The following is a 23,986-nucleotide window of genomic DNA, read 5'->3' on the forward strand; positions in this document are numbered from 1 at the left end:
ATTGTGCAAAAGAAAAAACATGAGGAGCCTATCATATAGTGTGGTTAAAATGTTTTCCTACCATTGCAAAGCTAATCACTGATGGAATTTACAAAGTTGATCATTGGTTAATTTCATATTTCCCAGTCGTCTCCATTTATTATAGTTTTTTCCTTATGTTGGAGAACTCAAGAAAGAATGCCAGAAGTAGAGACAAGGAGGAAGTTGTTAACTTCTTCTTATTTTTACTCTGGGATATTAAGGGGGAGAGATGCTGAAGTCTCAAGGCCAGAGTTTCCCAGTTGCCAAGCTTTGGGATTTTGTGGGCCAGTACAATTTCAGAAGACTTTGGGCAAGACATAGGGTTTTCAATTTTTTTTTTGGCTAAGGAAGTTCAATTTTAATTTTAAAAAGGGCACATGAACAACACCCAAAAAATACCTACCATCTCCTATCATTTTATGAAAAAAAAGAAAATTTAATTCCAAGAACGTAGGATAATCTCAGACTAAAGAGCAGGTCTTTAGATTGCATACATGTAGCTCTGTTAAAGAGCTCATCACATTCCTTATTTCTTCCTTTTCTGATTTTCTGTGGACTGGTAAAACTTGTCTGTTAAATTTTAGGAACCTCTTCACTAAGCTACCTTTGAGTATTGAAAGCTTACCAGTCTACACTGCCACCACAAAGCACTCTTTTATGAAGCATGCTTAGGTTTATCATCTTTAGGTTTTTGCAGAGCTCTTCTTATAGAAGGTGCGTACAGAGCTTACTCAGGAACCTTTGAGTTTTCAGAAGGATGGGCTATTGTGTAGCTAATAAAAAATTATGTTCATAAGCTTTAAAAAATATTACCCTTCAAAAGTGAGTGTGAAGAGAACAGAAGACTTTTGGTGGGAGAATAAGTTGATAGAATCTTTCTGGGATACCTATTATGTGTGGTGAAATTTTTAAAGAAAAGTGAGGGAATGACTAATAAATACAATTCAAGTAATAGTAACCTCCAGGGCAAGTGGATGATCACAGAGGGAACGTCAACAGTATTAATATTCTCTTGTGTTAGATGCTGGATCATTTTATTATTATACTTTGTAACTTGCTTATACATTGTGTATATTCTTTTTATAATAAAAAACATAATAAAAGAAAAAATGAAGCCATTAAAAAAAAAGATTGGAAGAAATAAGAAGGGATCCATGTTGCTGCAGAGAAGTGGAAGAAAAGAATAACGATGGGGATGCAGACCCAAGAGCAGGTACTATGTGAAGAAAGCACCAAGAAAAACCTTTTGTCACAGAATAGCACAGAACAACTTTTGCAGTCCCCGGCACCATAGAGGAAGTGGGGCTGCTGCACGGAGATGACATGGCATCTCTGTCCAGACCCCCTCCACCATGTCCAAGTGTTCCTGTAAAGTCACGCTGCTGGCTGCCTTATGGAGTACTCAGTGTTCCCAAAAGTACACCTTTCACAGCAGTCTTAAAGTCTGCAGCTGAAGAATGTAAAGTTCCTGCAGTGACATGTGCAGTTATTACCAACGATGAAATAGGAATAAATCCTGCACTGCTGGAAATGTTTTTCTGAAGCATGGTTCAGAACTGCAAATTAGGGAGTTCTCTGGTGGTCTAGCGGTTAGGACTCAGTGCTTTCACTGCCATGGCCCGGGTTCAGTCCCTGGTTAGGGAACTGAGATCCTGCAAGCCACACGGTGCGGTCAAAAAAAGAACTTTGAATTATTCTTAGAGATCGTGTTGGAAATTCTGCTACTTGGAACATACGATTACCTTTTAGAATAAATATTGGTATTGTTGTTGTAAAATTGAAATCAGGCATTTCAAATACTGTGAAAACACCAATAGTTGATGAAATAATGAAAGGTGACTCTCCATCCCTTCTTGTTATTCACACTCTTCATGTGAAGAGGGAATGCTTCTGCGTTGCGGGTGTTATCACCACAGAAGATCATAGTTCTATCATTGCTGCCTCACAACACAGGTGTTTCATTTGGGGTAAATGGATTACCCAACTGTGTTTTATAACTGGAGGATGCTTCTGATAATTCTTTCTGAGAACATTTGGAAAATTAAAATTTATTGAGCCTTCCTATTTGTCTTTGAATTAAAAATTTAAAAAGGATTGCTGTTTGCTTGATAGCATCTGACTTGCAGACACAAAAATAGTTCGTCTTGATTATATATTGTTTATGATAAAAAATCATATCAATGAATACTTAACTATCTTAACTTTTTATTGTTTTTTTTAAATTTTATTTTTGGCTGCATTGGGTCTTTGTTGCTGCACACGGGCTTTCTCTAGTTGCGGTGAGTGGGGGCTACTCTTCGTTGTGGTGCGTGGGCTTCTCATTGCAGTGGCTTCTCTTGTTGCGGAGCATGGGCTCTAGGTGTGCAGGCTTCAGTAGTTGTGGCTCGCAGGCTCTAGAGCGCAGGCTCAGTAGTTGTGGTGCGTGGGCTTAGTTGCTCTGCGGCATGTGGGATCTTCTCAGACCAGGGCTCGAACCCATGTCCCCTGCATTAGCAGGCGTATTCTTAACCACTGTGCCACCAGGGAAGCCCTGTTTAGGTTGTTTTTAAGTGTCAAACTTCATGTGTTCATATAAATTTTAATTTAATACCGAAGAGCCAAAAATTGAATTTTCCCTTATGTATAAAACTTATATCCCATACCAAAGGGTTTTCTCTGTGATCTTGCACAATCCAAGAAGAGAATTGAAAGTAAAGTAGAGGCATAAAAAACAAAAAACAAAACAAAACCCTTTTAAGAACAGGAAAATAACAAAGATAAAAGTTGGAGGTTTTTGTTCTGCTGTGTGTAATGTGACCCTTCTTTGTGATATCTAGTTTTTCAGTAGTTTATCCCTTAAAAAAAAACTACAGTAAGATAAATAAGGTCTGAGGATCTAATGTATTTAACATGGTGACTATAGTTGATAACACTATTATTGTATGATTGAAATTTGCTTAGAGAGTAGAACTTAAACATTCTTACATACACACAAAAAGGTAACCATGAAAAAAAAAAGAATATACTGAAGTACTATCTTTAAAAAAACTTTCAATAAATCTCTGCATGTTTATCCTCAAAATAAACAAAAACACCCATTGTTAAAGATTATTATTATTATTTTTTTGGCTGCACCACGTGATATGTGGGATCTTAGTTCCCTGACCAGGGATCGAATCCATGCCCCCTGCAATGGAAACATGGAGTCTTAACCACTGTAATGCCAGGGAAGTCCCAAAGATTATTTTTAACTCCATAAATGTTTCCTTTTTGTTGTTAAATGAGAATAGTGAGTTACAAAAATAGTATATTCATACTGCTGTTTCCTCTAATCAGAAAAAAACAGTTTTCACATGAAGCTTATAGAGTTGTAAAAGAAAGAATAAAATTCTCATGTTATACTTTTAAATGGAAAAAGCACAATATGTAAAATTATGCATTCAATTTTTGGATTCAATTTTGCATTCAATTATGTTTCTTTTAGAACTTATTGGGTATATAATATTAAACCATTATATATATATATATATATATATATATATATATTTTATTTTATTTATTTATTTTTTTTGCGGTATGCGGGCCTCTCACTGTTGTGGGCTCTCCCGTTGTGGAGCACAGGCTCTGGACACGCAGGCTCAGCAGCCATGGCTCCCGGGCCCAGCCGCTCTGCAGCATGTGGGAACTTCCCAGACCGGGGCACGAACCCGTGTCCCCTGCATCGGCAGGCGGACTCTCAACCACTGCGCCACCAGGGAAGCCCAACCATAATATATTTTAACTGCTTACCTATTATTGGAGAATTTATTCAGGTTTCAGTTTTTTTTAATAGTAAGCAATATTGCTATAAATATCTTTATATGTAAATCATTTTTCTATATGTAAGATTATTTTTTAGGATAGGTTCTCAGAAGTGGAATTACTGGATTAAAAAATAGAGACCTTTCAGAATAAAAAGACAAGCCACAGACTGGGTGGAAGGCTTTGCAAAACATGTATCTGATAAAGGATTGTTATCCACTATATACAAAGAACTCTTAAAACTCAACAGTAAGAAAATGAACAACTCAGCTTTAAAAATGGGCAAAAGATCTGAAACAGACACTTCACAAAGAAGATATGTAAATGGCAATAAGCACACAAAAAGATACAAAACATCATATGTCATTAGAGAATTACAAATTAAAACCATAGTGAGATACCACTACGTACCTATTAGAATGGCAAAAATCCAAAATATTGGCAATACCAAATGCTGGTGAGGATGTGGAGAAACAGGAACTCCTATTCATTGCTGGGTTGGGAATGCAAAATGATACAGCCACTTTGGAAGACAGTTTGGCAGTTTCTTATAGAAATAAATACACTGTAACCATATAATCCAGCAATCACGCTCCTTGGTATTTACCCAAATGAATTGAAAACTTATATCCACAAAAAAACCACAAAAAACCTGCACAGAAATGTTTATGGCAGTTTTATTCGTATTTGCTGAAACTTGGTTGCAACCAAGATGTCTTTCAGTTGGTGAATGGGTGAAAAAACTTTGGTACATTGATACAATGGAATTTTTAAAAATGTTTTATTTATTTATTTTATTTTTATTTTTGGCTGCGTTGGGTCTTCGTTGCTGCGTGCAGGCTTTCTTTAGTTCCGGCGAGCGGGGGCTACTCTTCGTTGTGGTGCATGGACTTCTCATTGTGGTGGCTTCTCTTGTTGCGGAGCATGGGCTGTAGGGCACACAGGCTTCAGTAGTTGTGGCACATGGGCTCAGTAGTTGTGGCTCACGGGCTCTAGAGCGCAGGCTCAGTAGTTGTGGCACATGGGCTTAGTTGCTCTGTGCCATGTGGGATCTTCTGGGACCAGGGCTCAAACCCGAGTCCCCTGCATTGGCAGGCAGATTCTTAACCACTGCGCCCACCACCAGGGAAGTCCTACAATGGAATATTATTCAGTGCTAAAAAGAAATGAGCTATCAAGCTATGAAAAGATATGGCAGGACCTTAAATGCATGTCACTAAATGAAAGAAGCCATTGTGAAAAGGTTACATACTGTATGGTTCCAGCTGTATGACATTCTGGAAAAGGCAGCACTATGGAGACAGTAAGAAGATCAGTGGATGCTGGGGCTGGGAGATGATGGTGGGAGGAATAGAGGGATGAATAGGTGGAGTACAGGGGATTTTTAGTGCAGTAAAACTACCCTGTGTGATACTGTAATGGTGTATATACGTCATTATACATTTGTTAAGACCCCCAAAATGTACAACACAAAGAGAGAACCCAAATGTAAATTATGGACTTTAGTTAATGTATCAGGGACTTACTTCCCTGTTGGCACAGTGGTTAAGAATCTGCCTGCCAATGCAGGGGACACGGGTTCAAGCCCTGGTCCCAGAAGATCCCACATGGCACAGAGCAACTAAGCCCGTGTGCCACAACTACTGAGCCTGCGCTCTAGAGCTCATGAGCCATATCTACTGAGCCCATGCGCCTAGAACCTGTGCTCCGCAACAAGAGAAGCCACCGCAGTGAAAAGCCTGCGTGCAGCAACTAAGAGCCAAAGCAGCCAAATATAAATTACTTAATTAATTTAAAAAAATGTATCAACATTGACTCCTCAATTGCAACAAATGTGCCACACTATTGCAAGATGTTCATAATAGGGGAAACTGTGGGTAGGGAAAAGGAGGGGTATATGAGAACTCAGTATATTTTCTGAGGTATAAAAATAACGATCAGGGTCTATTTTAACAGCCTGCTATAATCCTACATGATGAGAATTTATATTCATATATTGTCTTTGAAACACAACAATATTAAAAAAATAATTTACGCAATGCAATAAAACTTACCTTTAAAAAATTCAAATAATACAAAAGAATACAAATAAAAATTGTTGTTGCCTTTCTGTTCCATCATACTTTCTTTGTTACACAATTTAGTGCACATCCTTACAGATCTTTATGCATGTACAAACATGTACACTCATATATATATTTATATGTTTAGGAGGATGTTTGTGTGTGTACAAATGGGATCCTACTATATATTTTGTTTTGCAACTTTTTTTTTTTGGCCATGCCGCACAGTTTGAAGGATCTCAGTTCCCCGACCAGGGATTGAACCTGGGCCACAGCAGTGAAAGCCTGGAATCCTAACCACTAGGTCACCAGGGAACTCCCTGCAACTTGATTTTAACTTAATATATCATGGAGGTAATTCTGTGTTGATATAATAACTCTTGCCTTATTTAATTGCTGCATGTATTCCTTTGTGGGAATATGTCATCAAATATTTAACCTATCACCCTTTTCTAGATGATTACACTGTTTCCAGTTTTTCACTGATCAACAAATAATGGAACATACACATATACCTTTGTTTTAATATAAACCAGTATATATATTAAAGAGTGCTTGAGACTAGATTCTTAGAGGTAGATTTTCTGGATTGAAGTGTACATGCATTTAAAATTTTCATAGATTTTGCCAAATGTTTTTCCTGAATTGCTGTGTCAATTTACAGTCCCATTAAAAGGATATGTGGGGCTTCCCTGGTGGCGCAGTGGTTAAGAATCCACCTGCCAATGCAGGGGACATGGGTTTGAGCCCTGGTCCGGGAAGATCCCACATGCTGCGGAGCAACCAAGCCCATTCACCACAACTACTGAGCCTCCACTCTAGAGTTCGCATGCCACAACTGCTGAAGCCCGCGCGCCTAGAGCCCGTGCTCTGCAACAAGAGAAGCCACTGCGATGAGAAGCCCGTGCACCGCAACGAAGAGTAGCCTCAATTCGCTGCAACCAGAGGGAGCCCGCACACAGCAACAAAGACCCAACACAGCCAAAAATAAAAATAAAAAAATAAAAAAAGGATATGAGAATGTGCTTTATCTACACCCCCAAAGTTTGTTTAGTCAGTCTTTTTACGTTGTGCCAATCTGTTAGTCAAATAATCTCATTTTAATTTGCACTTCTATTACTATTATTAACATCTTTTCATTTTTTAATTGTATGTTTAGTTTCTTCTGTATATTGCCTGTTTTTATCCTTATTTTTCTTTTGCTTTTTTCTTACTGCTGTTATATACGTTACAAATATTTTCTCTTACTATGCTTGTCTTTAATAATTTTTAAAGTCAGATTTTTTTGAGATATAATTTATATACAATAAAATCTACCCTTGTAAGTGTAGTTCCATGAGTTTTCACAGACATACAGTTCAGTAACCACTACAATAATCAATATATAAAACATATCATTCCCAGAAGTTCTCCTGTTTGCAGGCAGTCCTCTTGCCCACTTACCCCAGCTCCTGGCAGTCACTGATCAGTTTTCTGTCCCTATAGTTTTGGCTTTTCTGAATGTCATATAAGTGAAATCATATAGTATGTAGTGTTTCCTATCTGGTTATATTCACTTAGCATAATGCCTTTGAGATCCTCTCATGTCTCAGCAGTTTGTTCCTTTTTATTGCTGAGTAGTATGCCGTTGTATGGATATGCCACAATATATTACCTGTTCATCAGTTGATGAATATTTGTCTTGTTCCCAGCTTTTAAATAAAGCTATTACAAACATTCAGGTACATGTCTTTGTGTGGGTATTTGTTTTAATTTTGGGGGGGTAACCTCAGGATGATATTGCTGGATTATAAATTAAGTGTATTTTTTGACTGTATAAAATCTATTTTCTTTCTTTTAAACTTGATATATGCTATCATTTGCCTTACTGACATTTTAATTTATATGTTGTCAAATTTGCCGGATTTTTTTCATGCTTATGGATTTTGTGCCTTGCTTCCATGGCATTCCCTATACTAAGGTTATGCTTTTACTTTCATTTGAAACAACTACGTTTTTAGTAATCATGGATGAGTCTAGCGTACTTCAGTATATAAAATTGATTTGTATATTCTAATTTCTTTTGTTACTATTGTTCTAGTGATAATGTTTGTACTAATAATTTTTATAGTGCCTTTAGTTCCTTTTTACTCCCTTATGTAACTTTTTATTATCTAGTCTGTTTTAATGCTATCTTTGACTACCTCCTATTACCTATTTAATAGTTGATAATCTTATGTTGCCTTCTCTTTGCCTTCTCCCACTTTTTAGTTGTAGTCTTTCTGATTGTGAGATCATATAATGTTTACATTCTTCTATCCATATATCTTTCAACACCCTTGATTTGTTCTTAGTGCTAAAATTAAATACATAAAATGTTTGCCATCTGTCCTTTTTCTGAAGTTTCCCCAGTCACTGCTTGGTCAGCTGAAGCTCATCCTCTAGGGGTCAGTAAACTACAGTTTGTGGGTCAGATCTGGCTCACCATCTGTTTTTGTATTGCCTGCAAGCTAAGCTTGGTTTTTATTCTTTTCTTTTTTTTTTCTTTTGGCTGCACCGCAAGGCTTGCGGAATGTTAGTTCCCCAACCAGGTATCAAACCTGTGCCCCCTGAAGCAGAAGCGCAGAGTCTTAACCTCTGGACCGCCAAGGAAGTCCCTAAGCTTGGTTTTCATATTTTCAGATGGTTGGGAAAAAAGATGAGAAGAATAATATTTCATGATAAATGAAAATTATATGAAATTAAAATTTCAGTGCCTATAAATAAAGTCTTATTGGAACGTGGCTATGCTGGTTCATTTATTTATTGTCTGTGGCTGATGCTTCACTGCCAGAGCAGAATAGAGTAATTCAACAGAGATTCCATGGCCTGCAAAGACTAAAATATTTACTGTCTGTTCCTTTATACAAGAAGTTTGCTGATCACTGCTCAGGTAGATTCCTCAGGAAGGTCGCATGTATACTGTGTTCCTTAAGTTCTGACATGTTCAAAATTATATTATTATAGCTCGGCTGTAGACAGTATTCTTGGTTTGCAGTTTCTTTCCTTGAAAATGCTGCTCTGCTGTTGTCTTGCTTTATGTGTTGTTATTGAGAAGTCTGATGCCAGTCTAATTTTCTTGTGATTATGTTATTTCATCTTTTTGCCTAGGGCCTCAGGACCTTTATCTTTAAAGTCCAGTAGTTTTAGGAGGGTATACTTTGGAATTGATCATACTGAGTGAGTTTTTTCTCAGTCACTCTTGGCCCTTTGATTGTGTAGATTCAGGTCTTTTATTTCCAGGAAGTTTTCTTAGATTACAGTTGTAAATATTACCTCTGTTCCATTGTTTTGATTTTTCTTTGGTGATTCCAGTTATACTCATCTGCCTCTATTAGGCCTATCTTCTATTTCAACCACTTTTTCTCTGACCCTGTATTTCTTTACTTCATCTTATTTTCATTCACTTGTTTTCCTGCTTGCCTACTGTGAAGTATTTCTTTACTTCATCTTATTTTCATTCTCTTGTTTTCCTGCTTTGTTTCAGTGCTATTTATTAACTTTTCATTTGAGTCTATCATCTTATAATTTAAAAAAATTCATTTCTGATATGATATGATATCGTTTTCTTCCTGGTTTTTCCCCTTAGTTCACTTGAGTCTCATTTTATTTATTCCTATTTCTTTGTCCGTTTCTGTTCTTAGTTCTTGTATTTATGATTAAAGGTGTTTAGTCTGATTAAGGGTTTTTAATGCTTGTTTGAGGCTGTGTAATTCAGTTTGGAGCACTGTATAGTTTTCTTCAGCTTCATAATTGGGTTTTGGCTCTTATTTGCATTTTTGGCTTTTTTTTTTTGCAATAGTTTTGTGTGGATATGGTGTACTTTTTTCTGTTCTTTTTCATTTCATGGATAGGTTTCACAAGTGCTCTCTTCTGTCAGTTCTACCCTCTTCTATGTAACTTATTTTTTTATTTTTTATTTTTTTTGCGGTACGCAGACCTCTCACTGTTGTGGCCTCTCCTGTTGCGGAGCACAGGCTCCAGACACGCAGGCTCAGCGGCCATGGTTCACGGGCCCAGCCGCTCCGTGGCATGTGGGATCTTCCCAAACCGGAGCACGAACCTGTGTCCCCTGCATCAGCAGGTGGACTCTCAACCACTGCGCCACCAGGGAAGTCCCTAACTTATTTTATAGATGATATTGGTGATGGTGGTGAGGTGAGGGGAGGGTCTGGCATGTCTTGTTTCTCTCTTGTTTCATAGCATCCTTAAATTTTCTTTCTTATTTACTTCTTTCATTTACTGCCCCATCTATAATGGGTCACCACCTTTTTTAATGTATTTGATTTTCCTCCAAAAGTAGTGCTTTTCTGAGGTGGCCACTTCTGGACCTGCTCACTTTCAGTCTCTTTCCCTGTGAACCACCAAGTTCTAACCTGTGTTCAGTATTTGTCCCTTGGCATTGGGCTTTGTCTTCTAGAGCGTGATTTTGTTTGTGCTTGATCTAAGTCCTTTGTACCCCTCTGTTCTCTTTCATGGGGTCACTTAAGCTTCCTTCTCATGTTGTCTGTAACCACAGGCTTGAAGTGATAGGCAACAGGAACTCTGATAAAGCAAGTCATTTGAAGGTTGTGGTATTTATTTTTTGTCTCCTAGCAATCTTGCAGACATGGGTCATGTGTGGCTTTATTTGTTCTCCTTGTTAGTTGTATGCTTTGGAGGGGGGAGATTTGGGGAAGACTCAAATTCATGTCATTGTCATCCTTCTCTATCTAAATTAGGATATTTTAGATAATTTTTTTTATAGGAACCCTCAAAGGGAAAATGTTGTGAATAAGTTTTAGTTGCTGTGGAACATCAATATAGATGAAAATACTTTATACATGTCTTAAGTACTTATACAAGTATCATTATAATGATTTTTAAGAAGTTTGTTTAATCATAAAATCTACTCAAGCATTCTGGGTAAAGTATAGATTATTATTATTATTATTATTATTATTTTTTTAAGTATAGATTATTTTTTGCACACGTCACAATCTGTTCTCCTCCATTAGTACAAAGTTTTAAAAACTATTATTTAAAAACTTTGAATATGTTTCAAAAATACCAATTTTGAAGGTTCAGTTTTGTTGTGATTAGGTATTAAGGATTTTTTTTGGTTAACTAATCAAAATATTTTTTGATATATATCTATAACATTAAAGGCAATTAAGGTTGAAATAGAGGGAAACATTTATTATTTGAGTCATCTTTATCATTCTTCTTTGCTTTGTGATATGTTTTGAAATTAAGACATACTCGTTTTTCATTTATCAGATGCATACTTCTACTGGAGGAGGATTTTGTGACTGTGGAGACACAGAAGCATGGAAAACTGGCCCTTTTTGTATAAGTCATGAACCTGGAAGAGCAGGTACCACAAAAGAGGTAAGAATATTGCTATTTTTTTAATTGCTAACTATTTTAAGGTTGATGAAATTAAATAGAAATAAATGTTATGTGTATGGGTTAAGCCGAATTCCATTGATAATCCTGATTTTTATGTTCTAATATTTAAACGTAAGGAGTTTTATTTGACTCTAGAGAATTTAAGTGTTTGATAATTATATTCCATATTTCTCTAAAGAAGGAATGAATTTACAATGAAAAGATGAACTTAGAATACTTTTTTGTTAAGCAATTTGATGAGTAAACAATATATTAACCTAAAAGAGCAAATGGAAGTAGTTATTAATAGATAGAAGGAGAATATAATGAATTAGAAAACAGTAGAATTGACACATAAATTCCATAATTGCTTTTCTTAAAGAAAAAAAAGTTAGCAAACTGATTATCCATTATACGTCCTAATCAAGAAAAAAAACTGCAAGCAAGCCCAGATGTAGACCATTAAAAAGGAGTGGAGAGGGGCTTCCCTGGTGGCGCAGTGGTTGAGAGTCCGCCTGCCGATGCAGGGGACACGGGTTCGTGCCCCGGTGCGGGAAGATCCCACATGCCGCGGAGCGGCTGGGCCCGTGAGCCATGGCTGCTGAGCCTGCGCGTCCGGAGCCTGTGCTCCGCAGCGGGAGAGGCCACAACAGTGAGAGGCCCGCGTACCACAAAAAAAAAAAAAAAAAAAAGGAATGGGGAAATAACCATAGAACAGATACAGAAGGATCATAAAAGGCTCCTTATATGACTCGGAACAAATACATTTGAAAATAGATTCTTTTATCAGACAGTATTAAGTGCCATAATTTATTCAAAAACAGAGAAAACTTGAATAGGCAGTAACCATTGAAGAAATTTAGAAAATTGTCACAAGAAAGTACTTCCTAAAAAATGCCATGCTCTAATAGTTTCACAGAGGAATCCTTTTCAAAGCTTATGGAATAAATAGTTTTTGTACTCTTTAAACTGTTCCTGATAACTCAATAGCATTGAATACCCTTAGGGTATATATTTTGATCTCTTAAGTACCATTTCCCACAAAAAGAAATCAGGGCTTTTTGTAAAACTACCTGATTCCACATGTGAATTAGGGAATAGATAAGGTAGGCTTGTGAGGATGGGTTTGTGTCAAAAGAACCTAAAACCCAGTTTGAAAAGGCTCCCATTGACCTGAGTTGGACAATTGGGGCATCAGAAAAACAATAATAAATAACCACTATGATTGATTGAATCATACTTAATACATAAAAATCCATGAGTTTCTAATAATGAAACTTACATGAGAACTAAATAGAATAAAACTTGTTTGTTGCCATGCAGTGGTTATTGTATCATTTCCTTACTCTAAAAACTGGTAATTGAAGGGGATGGACTAAACGTTTATTCTACCTTTTCAACAGGAATTGTATTTCATCGTAAGCAAGTATCTCCAGTTCATGAGGTAAAGCTCTTCTTTCTACAGGAATGCTAGCTAATAGAGAAGGAATAATAGAATTAGAAAAATCAACATTTTGCAAACCCTAAGGAAATATTTGATTTAGACAAGGATCATTAATGGATGCTAAAACCCTTAAAACTTGAGTTGATGAGGAACAATATGGACATGGTTCTGAATTACCATCTCATAGATTACTTGCTAGTCATAAGGGAAAAAACAAAACTGTACAGTGAGGCAGGCGGGGGAGGGCATCATACTGTTGTCACCTGAAACCAGTCATCAGTATTAGCATCATTATGAATATTGGGTTGATATGGCATAATGAGCCTCCTCGTATGACGTAAAATACCGTACATAGTTTAACATCTGAAAATCAGTTAATGTAATACAATATAAATAGAATAAAAAACAAAGCCACATGATCATTTCAGTAGATGCAGCAAAAGCATTTGACTAAATCCAACACACTTTCATGATAAGAAGACTTAAACTTATAGGGACTTCCCTGGTGGCGCAGTGGTTAAGAATCGCCTGCCAGTGCAGGGGACACGGGTTGGAGCCCTGGTCTGGGAAGATCCCACCTGCTGTGGAGCAGCTAAGCCTGTGTGCCACAACTACCGAGCCTGCACTCTAGAGCCTGAGAGCCACAACTACTGAGCCCACATACCATAACTACTGAAGCCTGCGTGCCTAGAGCCCGTGCTCCACAACAAGAGAAGCCATCGCAATGGGAAGCCTGCGTACTGCAACGAAGAGTAGCCCCCGCTTGCCTCAACTAGAGAAAGCCCTCACACAACAACAAAGACCCAATGCAGCCAAAAATAAATGAATAAATAAATAAATTAATTAATTTTAAAAAAGAAATGTAAACTTATAATAGAAGAAAACTTCCTTAACCTGATAGAGGGCATTTATGAAAAACTCACAACTATAATTATATTGTATACTTTTCCCCTAAGATCAGGAATAAGGCAGATTCTGCTTTTGCCACAGAGCATATCCATTGAGTATTGTAATGGAGGTTCTAGCTGGGGCAGTTAGGCAAGAAAAAGAAATAAAAAGCACCCAGATTGGAAAGGAAGAAGTAAAACTATGTCTGTTTGCAGATGATATGATTTTGTATATAGAAGATACTAAGGAATCCACTAAAACATTATTAGAACTAATAAATTCAGCACAGTTGCAGGATATGAGATAATTATACAAAAATTACTTATGTCTATGCATTAGTAATGAACAATACAAAGATGAAATTAAGAAAAAAGAAGTACAAAATTTATTTAATTTGAGAAGATATATGCACCCTTATGTTCATTGCAGCATTATTTACAATAGCCAAGATATGGAACCAACCTAAGTGTCCATCAATAGCTGAATGGATAAAGAAGGTGTGGTGTGTGTCTGTGTATATATACACACATACACAAAAATGACTATTACTCAGCTATAAAAAATTGAAATCTTGCCATTTGAGACAAAATGGATGGACCCAGAGGGTGTTATGCTAAGTGAAATAAATCAGACAAAGACAAATACTGTATGATTTCACTTATATGTGGAATCTAAAGAACAAAACAAATGAACAAACATAACAAAACAGAAACAGAGTCACAGATACAGAGAACAAGTGTTTGCTAGAGGGGATGGAGTTAGGGGGAGGAAAAAAATAGTTGAGGGAGGTTAAGAGGTACAAACTTTCCATTACAAAATAGGCTATGGGTATGAAGTGTACAGTGTGGGGAGTATAGTCAATAATTATATAGTATCTCTGTATGGTGATAGATGGTGACTAGACTTACGGTGACCATTTATTATCAAATATATATCAGATCACTATGTCGTATACCAGGAACTAACATAGTATTATAGGTCAATTATACTTCAAAAACAAACAAATTCATAGAAAAAGAGATCAGATTTGTGGTATCAGAGGCAGGTGGTGGGAGGAGGGGGAATTGGATGAAGGTGGTCAAAAAAGAATAAACTTCCAGTAGGATAAATAAGTACTGGGGTATAATGTACACCATGATTAAAATAATTAACACTGCTGTGTGTTATATGTGAAAGTTGTTAAGAGAGTAAACTCTGAGTTCTCACCACAAGGAAAAAATATTTTTTCTTTTATTTTGTATCTATATGACTTGATGGACGTTGACTAAACTTACTGTGGTAATCATTTCATGATGTATTTAAGTCATATCATTATCCTGTACACCTTCAACTTATACAGTGCTATGTTAATTATATCTCAAAACTGGAAGAAAAAATATAAAAAGAAATAGATTCTAATGTTGTTTATGTAAAACAATAAATTCAAATGGACTCTTCTGATTGAGTTTGGAGAAATTTTAATTAAAGCATTTTAGGACTGAGGCTTTGTCCAGGTATAAAGATTTGCACAGAAATCGTGTAACAAATAATTGGGCATGGCATAAACTGTCTTGCTTTAACAAGACAATTTTTGGCAAACCTAAATATTTTCACAAGAATATATTTTTTTACTTGCATTAAAACATTTTTAGTATTTACTTTGTACTTATGGTCATTGACAGACTTTTGTTGAATATCCACCCCTTCAACATGTACAGTTTCTAAGGACAGTGTTGCATTTTTCTAATTGTTTCTCAGTGTCCCAGATTTAGGGAAGCAGATTTACAAAGATTTTACTTACGTGCTGTTGTGTCACAGTTCTGGATTTAGTGCAGGCATATTTAGATGTGATCAGATCTTAACTTGTGCTAACATGTGCATGTCTTGATGCTTCAAATCAACTCAGTTATATATAAACGTAATGGGAAGAAAAATAAATTGGGGCGGTGGGCTTACCTCAGAATTTATCTGACCTAAGGAAGAGAAAAGCAGTCATTTTAAAGTGTCCGTTGCATCCTTTTGTGTCTAGGGGATGAGCATGCAGGGGCTGAAAGCTTTGTTGCCTGGAAAGAATTTAGCAGTAGTAGATCTTTTATGTATTTAGAGACATCTGTGTGTATTTCTCTGGAAGCCCATGGGAGATTTTTTGTTTGTTTGTTTGTTTTTATGGAGGCTTTGTTACATAGCATGATTAGTTAAATTATTGGCCATTGGCAATTGATTCAACCTCTAGCCCCTCTGGGGATGGGGATGGGACTGAAAGTTGCAACCTTCTAATCACAGGTTGGGTCTCCAGGCAACCAGCCCGAATCCTTAGGTGCCTTCTAAAAGTCACCTGATAAACATAACAAAAGACAGCCCCCACTTCTTCACTTGGGAAATTCCAAGGGTTTTAGGAGCTCTGTGCCAGAAACTGGGATGAAGATATTTCTTATTATAAATCACAATATTAAAGGCCATGCTCCCCAAATTGAGCTACATATTCAGTATAGTTCCCCAGCTGGAAATTTTTTTTAGGTAATTGACAAGATGGCTCTAAAATTTGTATGAAATTGTAAGGGACCCACAATAGCCAAAACAACCCTAGAAAAGAAGAACAAAGTTGGAGGACTCACACATCCCTATTTTAAAACTTAATACAAAGCAACAGTAATCAAGACAGTGTGGTACTGGCATAATGATAAAAATATAGATTAACAGAATAAATTTGAAATCCCAGAAATAAACCCACATGTCTGTGGTCAGCCATTTTTCAACAAGAGTACCAAGACCATTCACTAGGGTAAGAATAATCTTTTTACCAAATGGGACTGGGACAACTGGATATCCACATGCAAAAGAATGAATCTGGACCCCTAACTCACACCAACCACAAAAATTAACTCAGAATGGATCAAAGGCCTAAAATTAAGAGCAAAAACGATAAAACTCTTATAAGAAAACATAGGGATAAATCTTTATTACCTTGGATTTGGCAATAGATTCATAGATGTAACACCAAAAGCATTAGTAATAAAAGAAAAAAAAACCTTAAATTGAACTTCATCAAAATTAAACACTTTTGGGCTTCCCTGGTGGTGCAGTGGTTGAGAGTCCGCCTGCTGATGCAGGGGACACAGTTCGTGCCCCGGCCCGGGAAGATCCCACATGCCGCGGAGCAGCTGGGCCCGTGACCCATGGCTGCCAAGCCTGCGTGTCTGGGGCCTGTGCTCCGCAACAGGAGAGGCCACAACAGTGAGAGGCCCGCGTACTTCAAAAAAAAAAATTAAACACTTTTATGTTCCAAAGGACACTACTAAGAAAGTGAAAAGATACCACACAGAATGAGAGAGAGATATTTGCAAGTCATATTATCTGATAAAAGGAACTGGTATGTAGAACTTATAAAGAACTCTTAAAACTTAAAAATAAAAAGACAACCCAGTTTTTTTTTTCTCTTTTTTTAGTGGTGGCATTTCATTATTTTATTTTATTTCATTTCATTTCACTGTGTGACTTGCAGGATCTTAGTTCCCCAACCAGGGGTTGAACCTGTGCCCTCTACAGTTAAAGCGCAGAGTCCTAACCACTGGACAGCCAGGGAATTCTTCACAACCCAGTTTTTAAAATGGGCAAAGGATCTGAATATGAATTTCTTCAAAGAATATACAAAATAACCAATAAGCACATGAAAAGATGCTCAACGTCATAAGTCATTAGAGAAATGCAAACCGAAACCATAATGAGATACTTCTTAATATCCTCTAATGGCTATAATCAAGAAGCAGGTAATAACAAGTGTTATTCGAACCCTCAGACACTGCTGGTGGAAATGTAAAATGGTGCACCCACTTTGGAAAGAGGCAGTTCTTCAACCTGTGAAATGTAGAGTTACTACATGCCCCAGCAATTCTACTCCTAGACAGACTCAAAATAATTGAAAACAGGTGTTCAAATAATTATTTATACATGAAAATTCATAGCATTATTCATAATAGTGTTATTATTATAATAAAACAGTGTTATACAATAATAGAATAGTATTATTATTCTTAATGAAAATTAGAAACAATCCAAATATTCATCAACTAATAAATGGATAAGCAAATGTAGTTAGGTTATATCCATACAGTGGAATAGTATTTGGTTATAAAGGGGAATAAAGTGCTGAAACATACTTAGTTTAGAGGAACTCTCTGAAAACATTATGCTAAGTGAAAGAAGCCAGTTACAAAAGACCATATATCACATGATTTCAGTTATATGAAATGTCTAGAATAGAACATCCATAGGGACAAAAACTAGATTAGTGATTTTTTAGGTCTATGAGGATGGAGACCTTTTGGGGGTGATCATGAAAGGTTTTTTTGTATGTTTTTTTGAGTTGATGAAAATGTTCTAAAACTGACCGTGGTAATAGTTGCACATAAAAACCATCGAATAGTATATTTTTAGTGAATTATATGGTATGTGAATTTATCTCAAGCTGGTAAGAAATTGAAGTACATAGTCTCACTAATGAAATATTCTTGCTAAAAGTGTTTTACCTGAACTTAATAAAGCCTTGAGATCTAACTTCTAGTTTATAGGAAATACAGGGGAGAGATGAACAAGATAAAGACTACCACAAGGAAGATAAATATAATATATAGGACATTTCAAAATAAATCTAGAATGTAGGACTTTTTATAGGAAAAATTGGCCTTACCTCAGTCATGAAGAACAAAAGTCTAGGGGTGGGCATGGGAGATTCATTTAGATGTAAATGACTTGAGGCATAACCAAATGTGATAGTCATTTGGGGAATAATTAGGAAACTTGAATATGGTCAAGATATCAGATAATATTTAAAAGTTATTGTTAATGTTATTAGGTTATAATAAGGGTATTAAGATTATGTAAGGAAATGTCCATGTTAAATACATATTAAAATATTTAGGAGTAAAATATCATGATGACTATTTTTTACCTTAAAATACTCGAACAACAAAAAAGGAAGCATATATGGAAAAAAGAGTTACTAAATTTAGGTAAAAGTTGTTTTTATTATACCGGTTTCTCTGTTTCTCTGTATTTAAAAAAAAGATAAAAAATAAATAAAAATCACTCGATTACTTAAACACTACAAAAATAACAAAAACATGCAAATTGTTCCTGAATACAGAGGGCAGAAGAGGGAAATTTTCCAAAATTGTTATATAAAGCCAACATTATGTTGACTTCAGATCTGACATAATATGGAATTTATAAATCAGTTGTATTAATAATTGTTAAGCTGAAAGCCTAAATAAAACATTAACAGGTAAAATCAAGTTTGACAGAATAATATAACATAATTATGCCTACATTCCTAGAATGAACTGTTTTTGGAATTCATCTGTGAAACTGTTTACGCCTGGCACTTTTTGGGAAAGTAGCTCTTTGATAAGATTTTCAATTTCTTCCAGAATTATTGGCCTCAAATCAAAAGCTGTTAATCATGCTTGATGATGAAGTACTAGTGTATTCCCATTATAGATAGAGACAAGATAAGGAAATTCACTACTACTGTTATTATTTACTACTATTCTGGAAGTCAGTCAAATAGACAAACAGAATGAACTAAAATATATAAATATTGGAGAGGAGGCAAAATAGTCATGATTTATACCTTGAAAACCAAAGAAAATTAACTGAAAAAGAATTAGAAGCTATAGTAGAGTTTAGTTATGTTGTTAGTTATGGAACTTACATACTAAAAATCATTAGTTTAATGTATTCAACAAATTTTTTTTCAGGCAAGTCACTTTATTTATTTACATATACATGTATCTAATCTTTTTCAAATTCTTTTCCCACTTAGGTTGTTACAGAAAAAATATTTCTTGAATGCCCTTACAAGCAATAGCTTTTAGAAAATGTAGTGAAAGAAAAGATCCCATTTGCTATACCATCAAAAAAAATAAAATACCTAGGAAAAAAACCAAGAAGAAATCTGCCAGGTCTGTTTTAAGAAAACTTTAAAACTATACTCCAATAGGAGTATGGGCATGAAAGAAAAAAAAACAAAACAGAAGACACATTTCATTCTTGGATTGGAAGGTTCAGTATTAGAAACGATAAAAGTTTTTCCAAAATTAGTCCATAAATTCATTATATTCCCAGTCAGAATAACAGCCAAATTCTCTTTTGGAACTTGACAAAAGTAATCAGAAGTTCTTCTGGAAAAATTTATGAGAATTGCCAGGGAAAACTGGAGTTATGAGTGTGAATAGATCCAACAGATTTTAAATGTATTAAAGATCCATAGTAATCCAGACAAATGTGACAGTTGGGACTAAAATACAGATCTTTAGAATCTGGGCTCTAGCACATTTTTTTTTTTTAACCTTGAATTTGGAAATAATTTCAAATTTGTAAAAAGTTGCAAAAATAGAGTACAAAGAATATTCATATACTCTTTACCCATTCACCTATCGTTAACATGTACCTTATTGTTCAGCACTCTATTTTTATTGATTTATTTTAAAATATATATATTTATTTATTTATTTATTTTGGCTGCTCTGGGTCTTAGTTGTGGCATTTGGGATCTTTAGGTGCGGCATGCAGACTCTTAGTTGTGGCATGCGTTCAGGATCTAGTTCCCCAACCAGGAATCGAACCCGGGCCCCCTGCATTGGGAGCACAGAGTCTTACCCACTGGACCACCAGGAAGTCCCTCAGCCCTCTATTTTTAGATTGCCTGTTCTCTCTTACTCATTTATTTGTCCTGATTCCAAATGATTATTCCTTCATTTGACAAATAAAAAATTTGCTTGATTAAATATCACCAGATGTCCCTTTCTATTCATTCTCTTATTTCTGTTTTTTTAAAAAATAAATTTATTTATTTATTTTTGGCTGCATTGGGTCCTCATTGCTGCACACAGGCTTTCTCTAGTTGGGGTGAGGAGGGGCTACTCTTCGTTGTGGTGTGTGGACTTCTCATTGGAGTGGCTTGTCTCTGTTGCAGAGCACAGGCTCTAGGTGCACGGGCTTCAGTAGTTGTGGCTCACGGGCTCTAGAGTGCAGGCTCAGTAGTTGTGGTGCACGGGCTTAGTTGCTCCATGGCATGTGGGATCTTTCCGGACCAGGGCTCGAACCTGTGTCCCCTGCATTGGCAGGCGAATTCTTAACCACTGTACCACCAGGGAAGTCCCTCTTGTTTCTGTTTAAGAACCCTTTTCATTCTGATTATTTCCATTTCCTCCTCCGATATTTTTTTAAAGGGTATTGGAATATTTTAGCATATAGTCAGAGGGCTTTGTGGCTTGATTTTTTTTTTTTTTTTTTTTGTGGTATGCGGGCCTCCCATTGTTGTGGCCTCTCCCGTTGCAGAGCACAGGCTCCGGACGCGCAGGCTCAGTGACCATGGCTCACGGGCCTAGACGCTCCGCGGTATGTGGGATCTTCCCGGACCGGGGCACGAACCCGTGTCCCCTGCATCAGCAGGTGGACTCTCAACCACTGCGTGTGGCTTGATTTTTATATCCTCTTCATTCCATAACTAATCATTCTAGAAAACTGTTTTTGTACTGTTTTGTGTTAAGTAGCTGAAGAATCCTTGGGAGTTAAATAGCTCATTGAGTTTACAAAACTAGCCTCCCTCTTCCTACATCATGGGATTCCAGTCCGTTGGTGGTTTTCCTGAGTCATATGGCCTCAGTACACTGAATTTAGTCCTGAACTAACCTGATCTCCTTGGATTTCTTTGGATTTATAATTAGATTCCAAAGGTAATTGGTCATTCAGGCTTATTCTGAAGGTAAATCTGGATATTCTGCAATGACTCTAGATCTGATTCATGATCTAGATGTGAGAGAAGGACACTTATGGCTAGCATATAACTAATCAATTGCCCCCCAACAGTCCTTTGTACTTCGCATTTGTTTCATATCTGCTTTGGTGAATGTGAAATCCATACTCTGCCAGGCGTGTGGCATTGTGGCAACCAGAATAGGGATTTACCAAATGTAATTAGACCTGGCTGATACTAATCAGCCCATCATCCAGCATTTGGCAGTATCTCTTAAAGTATATTTAAGGGAAGTTTCTTTCTAGTCCTGCAGTACATTTCTGGGTTAATTATTAAGGTTTTTTAAAATCTATTTTGATTATCACCCTTTTGTTCTCTCTAATGGACCTTCTTATTTTCTAAGCTATAAATGATTTATTTAAAAGTTTCTCCTGTACTTGGACTTCCCTGGTGGCACACTGGTTAAGAATCTGTCTGCCAGTGCAGGGGACATGGGTTCGATCCCTGGTCTGGGAAGATCCCACATGTCCTGGAACAACTAAGCCTGTGCACCACAACTACTGAGCTTGTGCTCTGGAGCTCGTGAGACAAAACTACTGAGCCCACGCTCTGCAATTACTGAAACCCGTGTGCTCTAGGGCCTGTGCTCCACAACAAGAGAAGCCACCACAGTGAGAAGCCCGCGTGCTGCAATGGAGAGTAGCCCCTGCTCGCCACAACTAGAGAAATCCCACGTGCAGCAACAAAGACCCAACACAGTCAAAAAAAAAAAAAAAAAAAAAAGTTTCTTCTGTACTTACCAGACCTCTTCTGAAGAACTTAGCCTCTGATTGATACAGTATGGAAATAATGAGTAGATTCTCTTAACTCTTTAATTCAGACTACTTTTCTGAAGAATTGAAAGGAAATATTGAGCTAAAAAAGATAAGAAATAGGAACATAGTGGATTAATATTGCTCTTAGTACCTTTGGCACTCTTTTTTCTCTCTAGCAAAAGCTTCTGAGCAAAATCTCCAGAGGAAAGGTGACATATTGAGGAGATGGTAGAAATTAAAATAATAAAGCATTGGGGAGTGAGAAAGAATAGGTGCAAAAAAATAAATGTGTAGGTTAATGTTTTGGTCACCACAGAATAAAATACAGTTCATTAGTACGGTCTATAGCAGGTAGGTTAAAATTGAATATTAAAAGCCTTGTCCTGAATTTCTAGTGGATTTTACGTGTGTGTGTGTGTGTGTGTGTGTGTGTGTGTGTGTGTGTGTCTTAAAGAGCTACTGTGTTTCTTTTCCTGCTTACTGCTTTGTTTAAACATCTTATTGGGCTGTAACTTGCATAATGTATTAAAAAATTCATCCATTTAAAGTATAACTTTAGTGCTTTTTTAACATGTACTTCATTGTTTTTTTTTAATGAGCAAATAATATTCCATTGTTTGGATTTCATACCATTTTATTTATCCATTCATCAGTTTATGGAAATTTAGGTCATTTCCACTTTCTGGCTATTATGAGTAATGCTGCTACAAATATTTGTGTACAAGTTTTTGTGCAGATATGTTTTCATTCTTCTTGGATAAATATCTAGGAGTAGAATTGCTGGGTCATATGGTAACTATACTTAACATTTTGAGCATCTCTCAGACTGTTTTCCAAATTGCATCATTTTACATTTCCACCAGCAGTGTATAGGGTTCAAATTTCTTCACATCCTGGCCAATACTTATTGTTATTTCCCTTTTTGATTATAGACACCTTAGCAAGTATGGAGAGGTATCTCACTGTGGTTTTGATTTGCATTTCCATAATGGTTTATGACATAGAGCATTTAAATGCGTTTTTTTAGCTAATTGGTTTGAACAAGGCTTTTATTAAGGAAGTGGTATTTTGTAATGAAATTAACATTTTTTCCCCCATGGGAGTCAAAAGCCCAGATTTTAGTCTTGCTTTTTATATCTGTTTAGAGGTTCTTTGACCTTGGATGGGACCTTTATCTTTTAAATGCCTTTAATTTTCTGCCTTAACAGAGTGGCTATAAAGATCAGTTGAAATAAATTAGTGAGAAAAGTTTTTGTCAGCTGGAGGGGATAACCAGTCCCTATAACTCATTGTTCTCTGATGATATAATTATTCAGGCAGGGAAGAACATTCATAATGAAGAGCATCATAAAGGAGACCTCTGTGGTTTTGCCTTCTTTCCTTTCTGTCATCTGTAGCACCAACTTGGCCACAAGGAGTTAAGCTAAACCAATGTGAATAGCAGCCTCTTGAGCTGAAGTTAAATTCATTCCTGGAGGATGGTGTGAATGAACTCATTGAAATTATTGCTATAAATTAATAACATTATCTTTCTCATCCACTTACTTGTATACAACATTGGTAGTATGTTTTTCTATACTTTGTTGCAGAACTTACGCTGTCCGTTGAATGAAGAGGTAATTGCCCAAGCCAGGAAAATATTCCCTTCAGTGATAAAATACATTGTAGAAATGACTGTATGGGAAGAGGAAAAAGAACTGCCTCCTCAACTCCAGATAAGGTGGGGGATTTTCTAAAAGAGAGAAGTTTTCATGATGGTTATTTATATTGCAAAATGGGTGTTTGAAAAATGTCTTTGTTGTTATTTACTGCTTTAACTTAGCTATCATTATGAAGATTTTATAGAGAATTG

General features: G+C 36.3%; 1 protein-coding gene across 2 annotated transcripts in view; it reads left to right on the forward strand.

The window, feature by feature from the left end:
- The window catches only part of UBR1 (ubiquitin protein ligase E3 component n-recognin 1), a 165,911-nt gene that overhangs the window by 37,424 nt on the left and 104,501 nt on the right, over nucleotides 1–23,986 (forward strand). For both annotated transcript variants that reach the window (XM_082619146.1, XM_082619147.1), the window contains exons 4-5: nucleotides 11,142–11,252; nucleotides 23,724–23,854. In XM_082619146.1, the coding sequence (XP_082475272.1) occupies nucleotides 11,142–11,252; nucleotides 23,724–23,854 (242 nt within the window). The remainder of the gene's footprint in view (nucleotides 1–11,141; nucleotides 11,253–23,723; nucleotides 23,855–23,986) is intronic.

Source organism: Mesoplodon mirus (genome assembly GCF_964341445.2).
Source record: "Mesoplodon mirus genome assembly, chromosome: 4".
NCBI lineage: Eukaryota > Metazoa > Chordata > Mammalia > Artiodactyla > Ziphiidae > Mesoplodon > Mesoplodon mirus.